At 37.1% G+C, this 19,010-nt stretch overlaps 1 protein-coding gene across 1 annotated transcript in view; it reads right to left on the bottom strand.

Annotated features, from left to right (window-relative positions):
• LOC107661242 (zinc finger protein ubi-d4-like) overlaps positions 1-17,794 on the bottom strand; it is a 26,960-nt gene extending 9,166 nt beyond the window's left edge. Inside the window, exons 1-7 of the mRNA XM_016450742.1 lie at positions 17,696-17,794; positions 10,295-10,455; positions 8,998-9,105; positions 8,595-8,773; positions 8,387-8,479; positions 7,439-7,520; positions 5,984-5,990 (exon numbers count right to left, since the gene is read on the bottom strand). Coding sequence (XP_016306228.1) covers positions 5,984-5,990; positions 7,439-7,520; positions 8,387-8,479; positions 8,595-8,773; positions 8,998-9,105; positions 10,295-10,455; positions 17,696-17,727 — 662 coding nt within the window. The 5' untranslated portion in view covers positions 17,728-17,794. The remainder of the gene's footprint in view (positions 1-5,983; positions 5,991-7,438; positions 7,521-8,386; positions 8,480-8,594; positions 8,774-8,997; positions 9,106-10,294; positions 10,456-17,695) is intronic.
• Between the last annotated feature and the right edge of the window lie 1,216 nt (positions 17,795-19,010).

The following is a 19,010-nucleotide window of genomic DNA, read 5'->3' as shown; positions in this document are numbered from 1 at the left end:
CCCCTCCTTCCGACAAGCGCAGTCTGCTCTGATTGGCCAGCTGACCCAGTGCATTGTGACTGTACGAACACCACAAGCACGCGTCGGAAATGTAAAGCCCCTTTCCATAAACGCGAGCTTCAGCTTTCAACATAAATGTAAAGACAGTTAATAATGTTGTGCTGTTCTGTTGTAAAAAAATCTTAACCAATGATTCCTAATTGCATCTACTTTCGGAAGGCCAAATAAAGTGCTTTTGCTTTCGCACAGAAACACACAGCGTCTCCCTGACATGGCTACATCAACACTACTGCGGTTCCTGAAACCACGCCTTCTTTCTTTGCATGAACATTTGGGGCGGCATTACACAAATATTTCCACATCGTGACGTAAACATGTGGGGGCGTGTTTGAATGAGGCGTTTTAGCCTGGTCTGGATCAGCCTTCTCTTTTAGATAGAATAAATCATTTTGTGGGAGACTTTGAGATTTGTAACTCTGCAGATCTTATACATGCACAAACAGCTACATAACACACTAAAGAAAAGGAAAACAAGAAATCGCATTATATGACCCCTTTAAAAAACCATATGACCTGCTCTTTAACATAGTACACATCTAGTGACAGACCTTTCAGTTTTTGAGTGCCAGAAGAACTTTTGCTCAATATCCTACACAAGCTGGCAATTGGCAATTCGATTTGATGAATTTCCATTTGATAAAAGAATGCATATGAATAAAACGTGTATGTCATATATGTATGACTGTAATCAATGAAACGTCATCACAGTAAACATGACAATTATGGCATTGAAGTTTCTGTCCACTATACAAATCTATCATGTACTCAACAGCAAATCCTTCAGAATTACTTTGAAAGGGATCAAACTATGAACATTCACAAACTGATCTCAGTGTAGTCTGCAATACATCGTTCTATGTCTCAATTAATTGCCAACAATTACAATAGTTTCTGGACGTTCTTTTAAACTAGACTTTTTCTTTTTTAGTCCTCTCTTTCAATCCTATTCCTCATCTTTTACTAAATTTTAACCGATTTCTGAACATCCTAATGACACCTAAAAGCACAAAAATTAATAATATAAAAATACCATTCAAAATCACTACCTTTACCTGCACCATTAACCCATTAGTTAGTAAAGAGCTCACACACTGACTGCTAGACTCTGTGCTTCAGTGGCAAATGTAGATGCTATCATTATGAAAAAAATTCCCAAGCAACTCCCATCATAATAATGAGCCATTTCTATTGTTTAAGATCTTAAATACAACACACCTTTATATGCTATACAAATATATAAATATACAAAAACACATTATTGTTTCTTTTCTATTCCGCTTATTATGAACAAGCATTGGCATGCTGATTGGTTTCAACTATTTCTCTCCATGATAAGCATAGTGTCCGTACAGAGTATTTTGGATATGGCTGAATATGCTATATTTATTTTGGCTGATATAAGCTGTGGTTTATTATTTATTTTCTGTTAAACAGTGTCTGCAGAAACGGGTGGAAATATCAGGTCTAATATGAGCAGGAACTCAAAAACAGAGTCATAATTTTCTCATAGTGACTTCCTCCATGTCTGTACTGCTGTAAGGGTCAAGAGTGTTTCTGACTGGATTTGGTATGGAAGTACTGTGTTAGTTGTGGGGGGCTAATAGTTGAAAACAAAGAGCAGGGGTAGTTTGAAACTTGGAACTGTGTAACAGTCATACAGAGATCAAACCTGCTGAGATGTGAAAGAATTAAGAGGAGGGCACACTTTTTCTCACTCCCTTTCTCTTTCTCTCTCTCCATTTGTGTCTGCGGGCCTGGGCGAAGTGGTCGTCCCTTTTCTGTTCCACTACAACTTCTGTTTGAAAAGTTTCGTTTGCTTAAATTGAACAAACAAATCTTGGAGGGAACTATGTGAAAGAGGGTCTGTCTTTCCAAAAAGGCCATCACGACGGCGGTGCATTCTGATTTTGGTATATGGAGGCCTTCTCCTTCAAGAGGGCCAAACACAGATGACAACTCCAACTTCCTGTAAAGAATTAAATATTTCAGTTATTCACTTATAATACACTTATATCTTATTCATATTGTTCTTAAATGGAACCTTTTTAATCAAAACAAATGCAAAAGTGATTTAGCAATACAGTATATAAAGGTTGGAAAACACTACACAACTTTTAATATCTTACAGATTTTAAAAACGCTAGGCATCATACAACTTGCCGAATTTGTAAATACTTAGAGGAAAAACTGGCATCATACATCATACACCACACACTAAACTACCGAGGATCACACATTACACAACACAACACAACACAACAAACTCAAGCAGAAACACATGCCTATTTGCTAGGAGACACATGACAAATGAAAACAATGTGTTCTAAAATCAGCTCAAAATATCAAACATGTTTAATAACCTCCGACTGGATCGATTCACAGTCTGAAGCTAAAAAGTCTGCGATCATCATACACTACGTGACTTTCTGTGAAATCTCAAATCTGGCTCTAGCTTTGTAAAACTAGCATCAACTTGTCCAGTCTGTAAATCGGAGCAAAAATCTTGTAGTATATTCCAGCCTTAAGACAATTCTATGTCTTTCGATAAGCATAGGTTACTGTTCAAAATTTTGGGGTTGGTAAGATTTTTTTTACTCACCAAAGGCTGCATGAATACAGTAAAGACAAGAATACTGTGAAATATTACAATTTAAAATAACTAGTTTCTTTTTTTTCTTTTTTTAATTATGTATTTATTTAATTAAAATGTAATTTATTACTGTGATGGCAAAGCTGAATTTTCTGCAGCCATTACTCCAGTCTTGAGAAGTCATTTTTCCAGTCTTCAGTGTCACATGATTTTTTTGGAAATCATTCTAACATGCTGATTTGGTGCTCAAGAAACATTTCTTATTTTTACTGTTAAAAACAGTGGAGTTGCTTAATTGTTTTTGAAAAAACCTGATAGATTTTCTTCAGGACTCTTTAATTCAAAGGAACTTGAATTAAATCTTTTGAAACATTGTCTTTACATTGTCTGTAACTTTTTAAAAATCAATTTAATGCATCATTGCTAAATAAAAAAAAAATTATATATATATATATATATACATACACACACATACACACACATACACACACATACACACACATACACACACATACACACACATACACACACATACACACACATACACACACATACACACACATACACACACATACACATACATACACATACATACACATACACACACACACACACACACACACAGAGTACAATGACAAGTTATAAGCACCTGTAATTGTCATTATGCACTGAAACATGATCTGTACTTCAGCACATGGGGCACTGCTGCTTCACACTAAAAGCACTCTCATGCATGAGAGGTCATTCCACCGTTCCTGGCTCTCCTGATGCTCATTAATTCTCATTCTTCAACAGCATGACAAATGTTAATATGCTTGCTAATAAGATCGCCCAATATGTTCCACTCAAATAAAAGCAATAGTTCACCACAAAATGAACATCAGCCATGTCGTTCCAAAATGGTATGACTTATTTCCTTGCATAGAACCAAGCGCCCTTTTTTCAATATAGTGAAAGCAAATAGTGACCAACAATAGCTGGCCAATTTCACTGTATGAACAAGTGCAGCTTGGTCATTGTTAAATAACTCCTTTAGTTTGACACTAGAAAGTTATTTGGTCGGAACTTGATAGTAAGTGCATGATGACACAACTTTCACTTTTGAGTGAACTATCCCTTTAAAGTGCCCCTATTATGCCATTTTTAACATTCTGGGAGTTTTGGAGTTTTGGGAGTCTCCTACAATAGGTTTACATGCATGCAAGGTCAAACAACACTTTCGTTTTCTCAAAATATGCATTTAGTATCACCTCATTTTCCAGCGATTCTCAAATGATTTGTTCAAAGCAGTTCTAAGGTTCAGTGTCTCTAAACCCCTCCTTCCCGTGAGCCTACTCTGCTCTGATTGGTCAGCTGGTCCAGTCTGTTGTGATTGGTCTACCGCGTACAGTGCGTGTCGGACACAATATGCCCATTGTCATAGTTCTGTATTTTAAACACTCGATAGAAAATATAAACATCTATTATTTATCATACTTACAAGTTGTGATTCAGTAGAGCTAGCTGGTCCAAATAAACTGGGTACTGCGCCATCTTTCAAGAGCAAGCGTTTTGTGAATCCCGCATTGAACTCACAGAGATTAGAGAAGCAGTCGTCAGTGAAATGACGTGTTTGAGGGCGGGTCAAGTTGTTCGCGGTCGGCCTACGTAGAACATAGGCGGCCATTATGCAAATGTGTTACTAACGACTCGTTCAGGCTGTTCAAAGTCGATTCTTTCTTTTGTGAAACAATAACTTTATTTATCGTGCACTTTCGTCTTTACAACTTTGCAGATCGTTTGCATTCACATACAGCTACATTACACTCTGCATGAAAGGCAATATTCAAAATGGCATAACAGGGGCACTTTAATACCATAAGTATCACACATTCGGGAAACAGGAGTAATAAGTCCTTTGGCAACATAAAAGCAGAGTCACTATTTCACTCTAATCAAAAAAAGGAATGAGAAAAACAGGGAGCGACCTGGAGGTGAAGAGAAGGATGAGTATTACAAGCAGCAAAATAAAAAACTGGGAAACGAGAGCATTACAGAGAGACAACACAGAGCAGGTATTGAAGCACAAAGAAAGGTGAATTATAGAGGGAGATAAAGAGAAGCAATTTACATTCCAAACAATTGCTATGTATATCTTTAAACGCTATATTTTAAAGTATCGTAATTATTCTATGACAAGAATATCCAATTAAGATAAATGTTTCTCACAAATGTTTTTGTGAAAAAGGAGATTGACCACCAATCAGAGAAAGTGTACGAGGAAGAGAAATGTCCAGTAGAATCAATTGCATGCTTAGAATATAATTGAACAAAGCACTGAAGCCTAATACAGATGAAAGTGGAATGAATAAAATATTGCAATGCACCACAGCTGATTAACTACATACTAAACAAACAAAATGAAATATTGATGTATTGGGACCTAGACATGGATATACACAAATGTTCAAAAGTGAGTTCAGTAATATTCTTTTTGAAAGAAAGTAATACTTCTATTCAACAAGGATGCATTAAACTGAACAAATGTGACAGTAAAGGTTTTTACATTATTACAAAAGATCTCTATTGTTGATATCAACATTGATAATAAAATTAAATGTTTCTTTGAGCACCAAATCAGCATACTAGAATGATTTCTGAAGGATCATGCGACACTGAAAACTAGAGTAATAGATGCTGAAAATTCAGCTTTTCATTTCAAGAATCAGAAATCACATTTTAAAATATATTAAAATAGAAAACAGTTTTTTTTTTAATTGTAACAATATTACTTGCAATAATGTTACTGTTTTACTGTCTTTTTGATCAAATAAATGCAGTCTTGGTGAGCGTAAGAGATTTCTCTTATTAAAAAAAAAAATAATAATAATAATAATAATCTAATCTAACAATATTTTATCACCAGGTCCCTGCTGATACGGATTCATATGAAGCATGAGAGTAAACTGTTAGAAACAGACAGTTGTAAGTATAAAGTTATTTTCAAACCGTTCACGATGAGAGTACCTCAGTCTGGGAAGTAATATTAAGCCATGCTGCCACAAACAACCTGCTTGAACGTGTCTGAACATTTCACATTGCCCAGAGGCAGTAAAGCTTTTTTTAGGGGGCACAAATCATGTTTGCAATGCGCACAGAATAAAGAGAAAGAGGGAAACCAAGACATGAGCAGGTGGGGAAGGAGAAGAAAAAGACAAAGAGAATGAGGAAAGGAGAACTAGATGGAAAGAGAGAAAGATACCTCTTTCGGAAGATTTTGAAATATGCTTTTGTTTGAAAGTGTCTGAAAGAGAGAAAAGAGAAAGAAAAGGAGAGAAAGAAAGACAGAAAGACTCACAGACTGACAACAAGAATCAGGAGAAATAAACTCATAAAGAACATCTGCATCACAGTATCATGACACATTTAAGGGCAAAGACACAAAGGCTGAGAATAGAGATCCAGACCAGAACTATGAACACAACATGAAACCTGAAAGTAGAAACTGTCCTCTGGTTTAGAAAATTAAGCTTACTAGTTTAATCAGCATACAGTATAAAGGAGAATGCTTTTATTTTTTTTAAAGTGCCTTCATGAGTAGACAATAAAGAGCTGACTAAGAAATTATTCAAGTTCTGCGTGTCAAATGAGGAAAACCTGGAAAAATGTGACCCTGGACCACAAAACCAGTCTAAGACACTGTGTTCAAGGATACCACAGAAATACAATTCGAACCTTTTTTACGGAGCCCCTAAAGGGACATGGTGGAGGAAAAAAATCATTGTCAGATTTTTTGCGTTCTCTCGCAGAACTTTTGCGTTCCCTCGCAAAACTTTTGCGTTCTCTCGCACTACAGGCAATCAACGCAGTAATCCATTAAGCCAGTGGTTCTCAAATCTTTTATAATGGCGTACCCCTAGGGCATTTAGCCTAACATTCTTCTGACTACCCCCACTTAGACCGCATTTACACCTTTTCCATTAAGGGACAATATTTGCCCCCTTAAATTTATTTACATGTGCATGTTTACTGTTATAGAGGCAAAGTTTTTCTAGCCTTATTAATTGTATGTCATGTTTTATGTCATATTCTTCACATTTCATTAAGTGTATTATTAATATAATAAATAAAGCAATAAATGATGGCAAAACGAAGTTATACTTGTAGATTCAAACCTAAAACCGCCAGTAGGTGGCGGCAAGTCACTGTCTAATGAGCAAGGCAAAGCATTCATTCATTCAGTAACGAAGCAAATGGTTGTAGTTATGAAAGGGTTATTAATCAGTTCCGATTATCAGTACTCTCCGAATCATTCAAAGCTGCAGATTCATTCACCAACGATTTCGTTGGAACTATTATTTCTTTGTAAAATATAACAAACAAGATTGACAATATTTTGTTTAAAATGTAGGCTACATTTAAAATGTAAAATGTACACTTAATATTGCCTTTTTTGTTGAACTGTTATAAATCAATGTCACATTTGCAGTCTTTTGGATAGTCAGGGAAAATTGTTATTCAGCTTTCAGATGATGTATAAATCTCAATTTCGAAAATTGACTGGTTTTGTGGTCCAGGGTCACAAATGATAATGTCTGGTACTTTTTGCAAGCTTTCATGTGGTGAAGCTCATCGTGACCAGCTATGCTGAGAAGGGGTGACACAGATCTTTGATTGTGACCGGATGTGTTACAGTATAGCTATAGCTACGCCTTTTTATAGCAAAGAGAAGTCGACCTCCAGATGAGATCACAGAGAGGTCAGCTGGTGAGAGTCATGTGGTTTCCTTGAATGCTGTATGAGACTCACTGTCACAGGCGTACGGTTTGTCCTGATCCGCCAAAGCAGCTGCTGCTTCCAACTTCTTCCTAGCACTGCTGACACCACGACCCTGTGAAACCGATATCATCATAAATGTATCCTTTTAGATGTGTTTTGCTAACACAAATTAGGGGCCATATTTTAACGATTCAAGCGCATGGGCTAAAGTGCATGGCGCAAGTGCACTTAGGGCGTGTACGAATCCACTTTTAGCGATGGGAAAAATGGTTGGCGCGCCCGCCGCATGGTCTAAAAGGGTTGTCCCTATTCTCTTAATGAGTAATGTGTGTTTTGGGAGTAACGTGCAATAAACCAATCAGAGTCTCATCTCCCATTCCCTTTAAAAGACGGTTGTGCTCGCGCCATGGCGGATTCGCTATTTACATGGCAGAATTTGCAAGAGCAAAGACTGAACACTTCTCCAGAGAGGAAAGGTTCTGCTCGTGCGTGAGGTTACAGCGAGTGAGCAGACCATATTCAGGGCACAATAATAATCTTTTACATCGTAATCCTTTCATTATTAATATTTGGCAAGTTTGTGTTTTGCTGCGTGTCCCTGTGTGTGTAATAAGCAGTGTACGTGCGTTGTTCACCCTCCTATAGGCGCAGATTACTAACGCGCTCTTTAAATAACAAAAAAAATGCACCATTGACTTTAGACCAGGTTTCAGTAGGTCAATGGCGCAGTCTATTTCAGTTGCCTCAAAATAGCAACATGCCAACAATGCGCCTGAACACACCTCGTTTTCAGACCAGCACGCCCATGGGCACAAATGCATTTGCTATTTAAACAATGAGACGCAGGACGTGAAAATGATAACTCTGTCGGGCTGAAACTAGCAAAAAACACTTGCGTCACGCCTGGTGTATGATAGGACCCTAGGTATGTTTACATACTTTGTACATGCATGCAAGTTTAGAAGATCAAGAGTTCACCTTTCCCTTGCCTTTTCCCCGTCTCTTTGGAGTATCTTCTTCATAATCTTCATCGTCCAGATCATCTAGAAAATCATCTGGCTCCAAAATTCTCTACACACAAAAGGGTGAAAACCAATCAGACAGAATAACTAAGCAAGGTGAGATTTAAAAAAAAAACAACAACAGTGACACCTCCAATCAAAATCAAAAGCTGTTTTCTCAGTACTTTACGGATCCTGCTGCTGGGGTTTAGTCCCCCGGTAGAGTACTCTGTAGAGCTGGGCTCCTCCTCCCCTGTGCGGAGCTCCAATCCAGATCTTTTATCCAGTGGCTCTCCCTTCAGAAGAGCCTCTAAGCTGCTGCCATCACTGGAGAAAACGTCCTTCTTAAGCCCCAGATCCAGCTCTGAAACATACATACGCACATTCACATCCATAGGCAACTGCACAGAGATGGATAGAAATGTCATCAAAACATATAACTTAAATTAAAACTTCATTACAGGAAAATGAAAAATAAATACTTAAACACAAATCTATGAATGGCCTACACACAGGGAATTACATAAAAACAGCCTCAAATAACATATCTTTACTTTGATTAGACCAAGGATGTGAGTGGCTGTGTACCGGGCTTTAGAGATGGGATGGCTAGACGAGGGTCCTCTGGAGGGTTAGCTCTCCTCTTCTTTCTCCAGCGTCGTGCGGGATATGTGTACAACTGACCTGGGGCAACACCTTTGGGGAGAGAGGCATGAAAAAGATACATACAGTAAGTCATGTCTTAAGGCCTTTTCACACTGAACGTGAAAATTCGGCACGATAACGCTTTTAAATAAAACGCTTTTAAATTCTGAATCAAAACAATAGATCCCTATGGGGCTATTCACACCAGGCGCGATTATTCGCGGCAGAAAAATCAATTAAAGACGTAATCAAACAGACGATGAACACCATTAACAGCAATTATTATATGATGCAATCAAACTTGTAGCAATAAAATGCTACAAGTATGCGTGTAGGCATGAATTAGCAGAGGGCGATCAATCGTTTCACACTCAGTGTAAAAGCACCATTCGTCGGCGATTCGCCTCGCATTTTCGCATCACGCTCAGTGTGGAAAGGCCTTTATGTGAAAATAAGGGAAGGCATAAAAACACTGTAAAAAATGTAAATCCAATTTATTATTTACTTATTTGAGAAATAATTATAATGATTTATGTGTGTGTGTGTGTGTGTGTGTATAACATTATTAGTAGATGTAGATAGATAAAAGATATAGAGATATTAATTATATTGTTGTATAATTATATAAACTCTGTTTACTTGAAATATTTTATTTACATAAATTCATGTTAATAGACACTACTGTGCAAAAGTCTTTGGCCACTAGTATTTTCACCAACAACAAGAAAATGGTTTTAAGCCAGTTATTTCTATCTTTTGCTGTAGTGTGTCAGTAGGAATTATCAGTTTACATTTCCAAACATTCCTTTTGCCATTAATTGTAATAATCCAGTGAGATTTTTGTTTACACAGAGAGTCTGACAACAGCCAGTGCTCCACACAGAGATCTGATCTCACCATTATCGAGTCCGTCTGGGATTAATTGAAGAAACAGAAGAAACTGAGACAGACTAAATGTAGAAGAACTGTGGCAACTCCAAGATGCTTGAAGAAACTTACCTGCAGTCGTGTATTTAGATATATGCATATGAAAATAATATATAGTTAAATGTTATAATTAAAATTCTATAAAAAAAATATAATTTTATTTAATAATTAACTTGTATTGGTATCAACTAATTTTGATATTTTGACAACAATTGTAATGGTTTGAACAAATTTTGGTGTCAACTCAACGCTTAAAAAAAACCCCACTTCAGTTCTGTAAACAGATTACTGTGATTGAGTGAGTGTGTCCCACCTGGTCCTCTGTGCCGTTTCTCCATCCAGAAGTAGCAGTTGCTCTGGGCGACACCTGTCTGAGAGTCGAGGAAGGGCATCCTCACGCTCCTCTCTGCGCACAAACGGGCATTATAGTTGTGACACTGCTCCATAGCATCCCTGTAATACTGCTCACCCAGCCTACAGACAGAGAAACAAGGCCTACAATAAATGCAACAGCCTGAATCAAATCCCAGTTCTACAAGAGGAGCTTTCTGAAACTCACACAGAGTCTAGAGAAGCCATTTTTGTCAGTGACAAGCGATAGTGTTTGTGGTAGCACAAACCCTACCACTGCCTCCCTGAAACTAGCTCAACCCTGTTCAGTTTAGCCACCCGTGTGTGTTTGTATGCAGCAGGAGGTCTTGCAGGCATGCAGCTCAGTCATTGTAACTCTCTCACTCCAGCCACTTAGCAGGTGCCGCTGCCGCCCATCACCCCGGCAACCACTAAGAGGCCCGGAGAGAGCACAGGCTAGCTAAAGCCCATGAGATTAGAGCACAGAAGGGCGTTGATGTCACAGAGGATGAAACAAAAGCTTAAAGCTTTGCTGTGTTAGAACCAAGAGCTCTGAGGGGTTTAAAGCCCAGACAACAAAACATCTCTGGGATGATCGTCCGCCTCCAAGACGCCAAAAGACACCGAGCTGCAGCGTCAAAAGACTCTTGCTCAAAGGGAAAGCACATTCCACAAACCAGACACTCTGACCATATGAACACCTGCTATTAAGATCCACTTTATGGACCGCTCTAAATCCAGGTGTAAATGGGGTCCTGTTTCAAACCATATTCAGAGGTAGTTAGAAATGTGACCACACTGAATTGGTGTAAACACTAATGCACCCGGACACCTATTCACCTGTCAAACATTAAGACTAATTCCGTATCAGATGAGCCACGTTGTAAAATGACTACAAATGCACAACCGTAAACAGCCATGAATGCTGTGAATGTGCATGTGCTTTTTTTTATTTACTTTCAGCTGTGGAAGATCTTAAAGGGGACATGAACTGAGAAATCAAAATTCCCTTGATCTTTTGACATATAAGAGGTTGGTTGTAGGGGTGTGCGATATTGACAAAAAATTATATCTCGATATTTTCTGGGATTTTATCGATAACGATAATTAGACGATATTTTGCTGAGTGTGTTATTGTGCTGGTATCTTAAGGACTGCCGAAGACAGCTGACTCCTAATGTTTTTAATATTCTTCATATTCTGTGTGGTGGTCAGTTCATACTGATAGAAATTAATCTTTTCCAATAAGTTTAAACTGATTTTTGCATTTTATGGGCATTTTTACCTTTATAAAGCCATTTTTTTCTAAAAGTGTCCATTATCTTTTGAGTCAAATTCTTACATTTAATCAGGGAATTAGAATAATAAGACATTTGGGCTGTTACCAAGCAAATGAAATCAACACAGAAGCTGCATCTGAAGTGGCATTTAGATGTATTTACACACATGTATTTTGTGTCTCACAATGCAAGACATGAATGCATTTAACCTGCAATTACAAATGCATAAATAATGTTTTGATACATTAAACATAAAACGTTGAATACTGATGTTGCTCAGAGACACAAAACAGCGCTGTGGCTGTATTCAGAATGATTTTTGTTGGCGAAATAGAGCAAAAACAAGCAATATGGTGTCTAAAACGTAAGTCTCTTAATTAACTTATTGTTTATTGAATTCAATGTTACATTTGTAATCATGGTATTTTTTGGAGAAAAACGGCACTCTTCGTGTGAAATTGAATAACTATATGAAGTGGTATAAATATATAAATTTTCTGCCATCATGTCTTGAATTTGTGATCATTCTAAATGCATTTTAATAGACTGAATCATGCAGTGAAAGAAAACACTAAATGCGCACACGCACTAGCCTAGGCTTCACGTAATGTATGCGTGCGCTCTGTAGGGATGTTTTGAATGGTTTTTGCAAAATACTCGATAATATCAAATCGCACATCGTTAAAACAACAATTACGATATTATCGCAGACGATATATATCGCACACCCCTAGTTGGTTGTACTACAAAAACATCCTGCAAGTTACAGAACTCAAACTTTCTTGTTAGTCTAAACACAGCTTATACTGAAGTCAATCTGCCAAAATAACAGGTTGTGGAATGTGCCACTTTATGACGTAACAGTGTGGCTAAACCCCACCTCTGCAGAGGAAAATCAGCGCCTGCTTCTACATCACTGTCGGTTTAGTTTTTAACCTAAAATCACAGCAGCGTCCATCTGTGAAGGATGTAGGCTGTCAAACCTATACAACTGGTAGCCATTCTTAGCAGTGGGTGTTTACATCTGAGCTCCACACAATCTGCCACACCTATTCAAACAGAGCGTTCAGATGAGGGGGTCAAAACAGGACAGAAAATAGCCAATTACTTCTAAAGAATGATGGTTTATCTGTTTTCTTTTTAATTTTAACAGTAAACCTCTGTTGTGCAGCACTTTGTTTGCCAAAAAATAAAAGGGTTTAATTTTCATTTGATTAGGATAAATTAAATTAATGTTTTATGCCTTCATCTGATTACCAGAAAAATTAAGAACATTTTATAGGGCCCTACTATTGTTTAAAAAAGACCCTATACAAAAAAAAAAGAATAGGTTTAAAATACAGGCATGTGGTTCTTAATTTCTTTTTATTAATTCACCATTTGTAAACTGATGTTTACTGTTCATTTTTTAGAAATATCAATAGCATTTGTATTAAAACTATATTCACTGAATGTAATCAAAAAAATCAAGAATCGAATCGAATCGAAAGCTTGCGAAACGAAATCGAATCGAGACATCTGAATCGATACCCAGCCCTAGTCAAAACAGGACAGAAAATAGCCTATTACTTCTAAAGTATGTTTTTTGATGTAAAAATCTTGATAACATTAGAAGTGGCCCTCAGAGAACAGCACTAAATAATAAAAAAGGCAGTTCATAACCCCTTTAACACCAGGTATAAACAGAGCCAGTCACAGCACTGATTACCTACACAATGCTAACATGAATAGTAACCCTACACCTTAAAGTGCCCCTATTATGCCATTTTGAATATTGCCTTTCATGCAGAGTGTAATGTAGCTGTATGTGAATTCAAACAATCTGCAAAGTTGTAAAGTCGAAAGTGCACGATAAATAAAGTTATTGTCTCACAAAAGAAAGAATCGACTTTGAACAGCCTGAACGAGTCGTCAGTAATTCAAAACATACTTCCGTGACGACTACACATCACGGGATAACACATTTGCATAATGGTCACCTAATTGACCCGCCCTCAAACACGTCATTTTACTGACGACTGCTTCTCTAAGCTCTGTGAGTTCAATGCGGGATTCACAAAACGCTTGCTCTTGAAAGATGGCTCAGAACCCAGTTTATTTGGACCAGCTAGCTCTACTGAATCACAACTTGTAAGTATGATAAATAATAGATGTTTATATTTTCTATAGAGCATTTAAAATACAGAACTATGACAATGGGCATATTGTTTCCGACACGCACTGTACGCGGTAGACCAATCACAACAGACTGTGCTATCTGCCCAATCAGAGCAGAGTAGGCTCACGGAAAGGAGGGGTTTAGAGAGACTGAACCTTAGAACTGCTTTGAACACATCGTTTGAGAATCGCTGGAAAATGAGGTGATACTAAATGCATATTTTGAGAAAGTGAAAGCCTTGTTTGACCTTGCATGCATGTAAACCTATTGTAGGAGACTCCCAAAACAATATTAGGAATGTTAAAAATGGCATAATAGGGGCACTTTAATCTTAGTATAGCACTGGTAGCACATCCTGTTAGCAGCATTGTTATGGTTGACTAAAACAGTCTAAAACTTAAAACAGTTTTTATTAATTGAGATAGTACTGAAATTTAAACAGATGAAAAAATATATGTAATGCATAACAAAAATGAGAGGTGTTGGCCTTGGCAACTAACTAAAATAAATTAAGTTGAAGTTTAAGTACTAAAATCTAGGGCTGGGACAATAAATCGATGCATTGCGAATCAAGAAATTATTCTGCATCTATTCTGAGATTTTCCGAAGGCATCGCGATTCTCTCTTGAATCGATTCTGAGCTAGGGCTGGGCGATTTGGCAAACATTTTAAATCTTGATTTTTTCATAATGTTTGACCAATTCTCGATTTTTTTATGATTTTTAATTAGTCAACTTGAAAATGCAACTACAACATGATTCAAGTAACTTTTTCTTTATTAACACTCTTATTTAAAGAAAATTCTATTCCAAGTGCACCACACATGTTGTCAACATGATGTAAATGTTAAACAAATCACTTGTTAAGTATCTTTGCAGAAAAGATGCATGAAATTCAACTACATCTTGTACAAACTTGTCTTATACATATTATATGTTGAGAAATAATACGAGGAAAGTGCTTTAAGAATATCTCAAAAGTGAAAGTAATTTAAATTCAAAATGACTGAAGGTATAACCAGTAAACTATTATTAACTATATGTTCTATAAAAACAACAGCAGCTTTCAGCCTGTCACCATGATGCAAACATGAAATATCAGACATACAGTAACGTTAGCATTTACAGTTGTTGTTTTTTTTATTCGCTTGCGCTACGTTACTTTTCCATGTTTTTTTCTATGTGAACATGGACGTGTTTGACTGTTGCACTCGCATCTCTTGCAGCATCTCATGCATGAAACGGCATTCTAAAAATGCAGCGCTCAAGTTAAAGAAGTTCACTCCCATCTTCTTGCATGTTTTTCCTATTCCACTGCCCGCGTCGCATCTTTGTCAACAGTACAAAAGCGCATGCGGTGTGAAGTTCCTTACACAGGCACCATTTGAACCTAAAATAATCATTCATAAAGTTCGAAAAGGTTGAAGCGAATTACAAGGATGTTCACAGTGGGCTGTGTTTACATTAATCTTACATCATAAAAGCCGATGTGCAAGTACATTTAACCACTTACATTACTCAGCCGAACGCACAAGCGCTCTTCTTCGTGAGCGTTTGAGTGTGCGGTTAAAAACTAGCCTAGAGCGCCATCTGCTGTTAAAAACTAAGCTCAGAATCGATTAGAGAGAGAATCACGATGCATTCCAAAAATCTCAGAATTGATCCACGAATCGCGATGCATCGATTTATTGTCCCAGCCCTACTAAAATAACTGAAACAAAAATAAATTGAAGCTAAAGAGAAATATTAAAAAAATAAAACAAAAACTAATGAAAACAATGTGACAAAAAGCACATAACAATGACTGAAACTACAAGTAAAATATATAACATTAAAAAGTCAATTCAAAATATTAAATAATAATCAACTAATATATGAATAATACTAAAATAACAGTGCCTGATAGATAGCATCCACCCAATGCAATTTCTGAACTTTTATTTACAGGTGACTGCGTGATTGAGTTGACCAATAAAATCAACTTGAGAGTGGGGGTTGCGCTTGACTGGTTTAAGAAAAAAAGAAATGACCCTAGAAATATATATCACATCACTAGTGGTCACAGGAGACACCTATTAAACTAGGTGGAAACAGAAACCCATCTCACTTGACCACTTAAGATCGCATCACCAAGACAGATGTTAAAAATGGGTGTTTGATACTGCAAAATTAATGCTACAAATTGTGTAAGATGTTAAAGTATGTGACCGGATGGTATTTTATTAGTTCCAATGACAGACAATTTCACTGAAACTGCTTGATAGATTCATTTAATAGACTTGAACCCTTATGGTGACAAAGAACAAATTCTTGATTTTTTTGATGTGCAAATTAGGCCTGTCGCAATAATCAATATATCGACTTATCGCACAATATATGTACATGACTTCAATCATTTTTGGTGACGCAATATATCACCCATTATATTTACTTAAAAATTAATGCCACCACGTTTTGTACGTTCCACTTGCGTCTGTGTCTTTTGCAGCTTCTCGTACATAACGTGGTGTAGTCATGAGGTGCTAGTTCAAATTTAAAAAATGCTTCTACAAACATGCATACGGACATCTGACTGCTAAGTAGTGATTGTTTTTCAGCAATAGTGTGCACCCTTAATTTACAGAGAAAAGAAGGTCAGGAAAAAAATCTGTAGATGGAAAAATCTCCATACAAGTTCTTTGTGCATTTTTCTTTTTTTCTACTTAAAAAATATGCTAAATGCATAAATTATTATTATTATTATTACTTGTTACTTTGCACTTTTTGTTAGAAAATGTTTATTTACTATTTATTCAAGTTTTTTAAGGTATCTAATATTTTGATACTTAATTTCCATGATCTAAATATTCTTAAAAATTAAAAATTTGTTGTCATTTGGAAGTGTGAAGGCCTTCTTGCATTATTATGCTGTTACATTATGAATATATATTCAGTGGCATAAAATGGTCTTTAAAATGACAATAATATCGCTTATCGCAATTATTTCTGGGACAATATATCGCACAACAAAAAGTTGTTATTGTGACAGGCCTAGTGCAAATCCTCTTTTCCGTTCTCTTCTCTGAATGTTGCGGATTTGGCTAGTGTCCTCAACTCATCAGTCCTGAAAAAAACCGTGGGCTGAATAAGGAACAGTGCTTCCAGGAGATACCAAGGCTGTCAAACTCAGGACAGAAACTGTCTGAGGGTAATAACTCACCATTTTACTGCCCCTCCTCTAAAAGCTCCTAATTGAACAGCTAATTCTGTGATTTAAATAAAAGCACACATGCATTTAACAGCCCAATTTGCATCAGAAGTACTTCCTGGTTTCAGGACAGTGTGATGTAGCAAAAACAGATAAAGAACTAGGCAAGTTAATATAATCAGATGATCGTATGCGTCTCATTGGTTATAAATGGAAATAACTTTCAGGCAAACTATTTAGTTAATAACATGAAAACAAGCGTCAGATAAATGTAACCGGCTTCAGGATATGTGATATGAGTCTCTCGTGTTCACACATGATAAAACTGCAATCCAATAAAACTGACAGCTGCTGCTTCCACAACTGAACTGACCAGAATAACCAAGCAACAAAAGCACTGACAAACATTTGAGCACCTTAAAATGGTTCCTGCGATACTTTATAATACCACTGATATAAACACACTCATCAGAAGAACAGAAAAGCCTCCTGCATGCTTTGCTCCTTGATCATGCTGAAAGACGGAAGCTAAATGAAGCATTCACACCAGCGGGACACGGCAGCTGCTAGTACAGCTAACTTAACCAGAGCTCGGATAACCTTGTCAAACACGTGTCTTTACCTCTCTTTAAGCAATTTATACAAAAGTCCAACACGTTGTATTATTACTTCAAAGTTACATGTCAAAGTTCAACATGGAAATATCATATGTAGTCAAATAAGGATGAAAAATACTCACAGCTTGACAACATTCTCCACCACCGCCGCCATCTTGGCTCTACTGTGCTCACAGCGCCTGCGCAAAAGGAAGGACCTCAGAGGAAGGTCGCGGCCCGCGGGTCAAAGGCGTTCAGGAGGCGGGAGCGTGAAGGCCAGGCTTTTCGTGGTCAAATATAGATGCAGCACAATGCATTGAACAGAAGAGATTTGTTGTCTTTCTAAAACCGTACGACTTTTGTGGAGCACAAAAAGAGAAAGTTGAAATACTGCACTGGCTGCTATTAAAGCCAAAAAGACGCAAAAAGTATAATAAATGTTTTTTTGTTTTTTTTTACAGTGCCTGGTTCAAACAGTTTCGTGCGCTATAAGATACATCTTCTGAAGCGTTTCTTTTTTTTTAGATTTAAGTTTAAATCATTAATCATTGTTCATTCCCCCTTAGATGGTCCTCACTGCAGAACACAAGATCCAGGGGGCGAGGTTGGATCCAGATCCAACTCCTCCTACCTTACATATACCTAAACCTACCCGTCTCCACCCCTAAACCTACCATCTCCACCCCCTAGATGTGGATCCAACCCCGCCCCTGCAGTGAGGGGCTACTGGGAAATCGAGTCAGTGAGTTAGGTTAAGCACAACAGTTCGATTCGTGTCCGAACAAAACATTCATGTGGGTTTTGTGAACTAGATCAGAACAATTAATTGACAAGATCCAACTCAAAACAATGACTCGTTCATAGCCATAAATAACGAATGCAATTTCCGTCTATTTATCACACAAATATGCTTTCAGAAGACTTGTAATATGTGCACGAGTCATATGGACTACTTTTGATTGAACTATATTTGACATTTTACAGACCAAATTCGAAAAAAAAAAAAAAAACCAGCTTCCAGAAAGATGTTATATTTTTTTATATTAAACACTCACTCGTAAACAGGCAAAATTAAGTAAAAAACAAACAAACAGTCAAAACAAATCCCGTTAAATTATAAACTCCTAATGTTGTACTGTTCACGAATGGACACGAGGTGGCGCTAGTGGTTAATCTGACAAAACTATGAGGTCTCAGCAGCTTTTTTGCTCAATGGTCAGAGTCAAAAAAGGACGTCAGCGATGAGTTCCGTTTGAATATAAGGATAAATTAATTAAATTTAAATCACATTTGTGATTGTGAGGTACAAAACACAAGAAGAGCCAGAAATCACCTATTCTAGGAAATCTCGACCCCTTCTTCCTCTTGTAATGGATATTATCTGGTTCTCTGATGCTGGTCTGGGGCCTCAGCAGCTGGCTTCAGTTTTTGTTTAGAGTGCTGAAAAGGTCTGCAGAA

The sequence above is a fragment of the Sinocyclocheilus anshuiensis genome, unplaced genomic scaffold (assembly GCF_001515605.1).
Source record: "Sinocyclocheilus anshuiensis isolate Anshui unplaced genomic scaffold, SAMN03320099.WGS_v1.1 scaffold1365, whole genome shotgun sequence".
Classification (NCBI taxonomy): Eukaryota; Metazoa; Chordata; class Actinopteri; order Cypriniformes; family Cyprinidae; genus Sinocyclocheilus; species Sinocyclocheilus anshuiensis.
The sequence above is the reverse complement of the archived record's forward strand: the minus strand, read 5'-3'. Positions and strand labels throughout refer to the sequence as shown.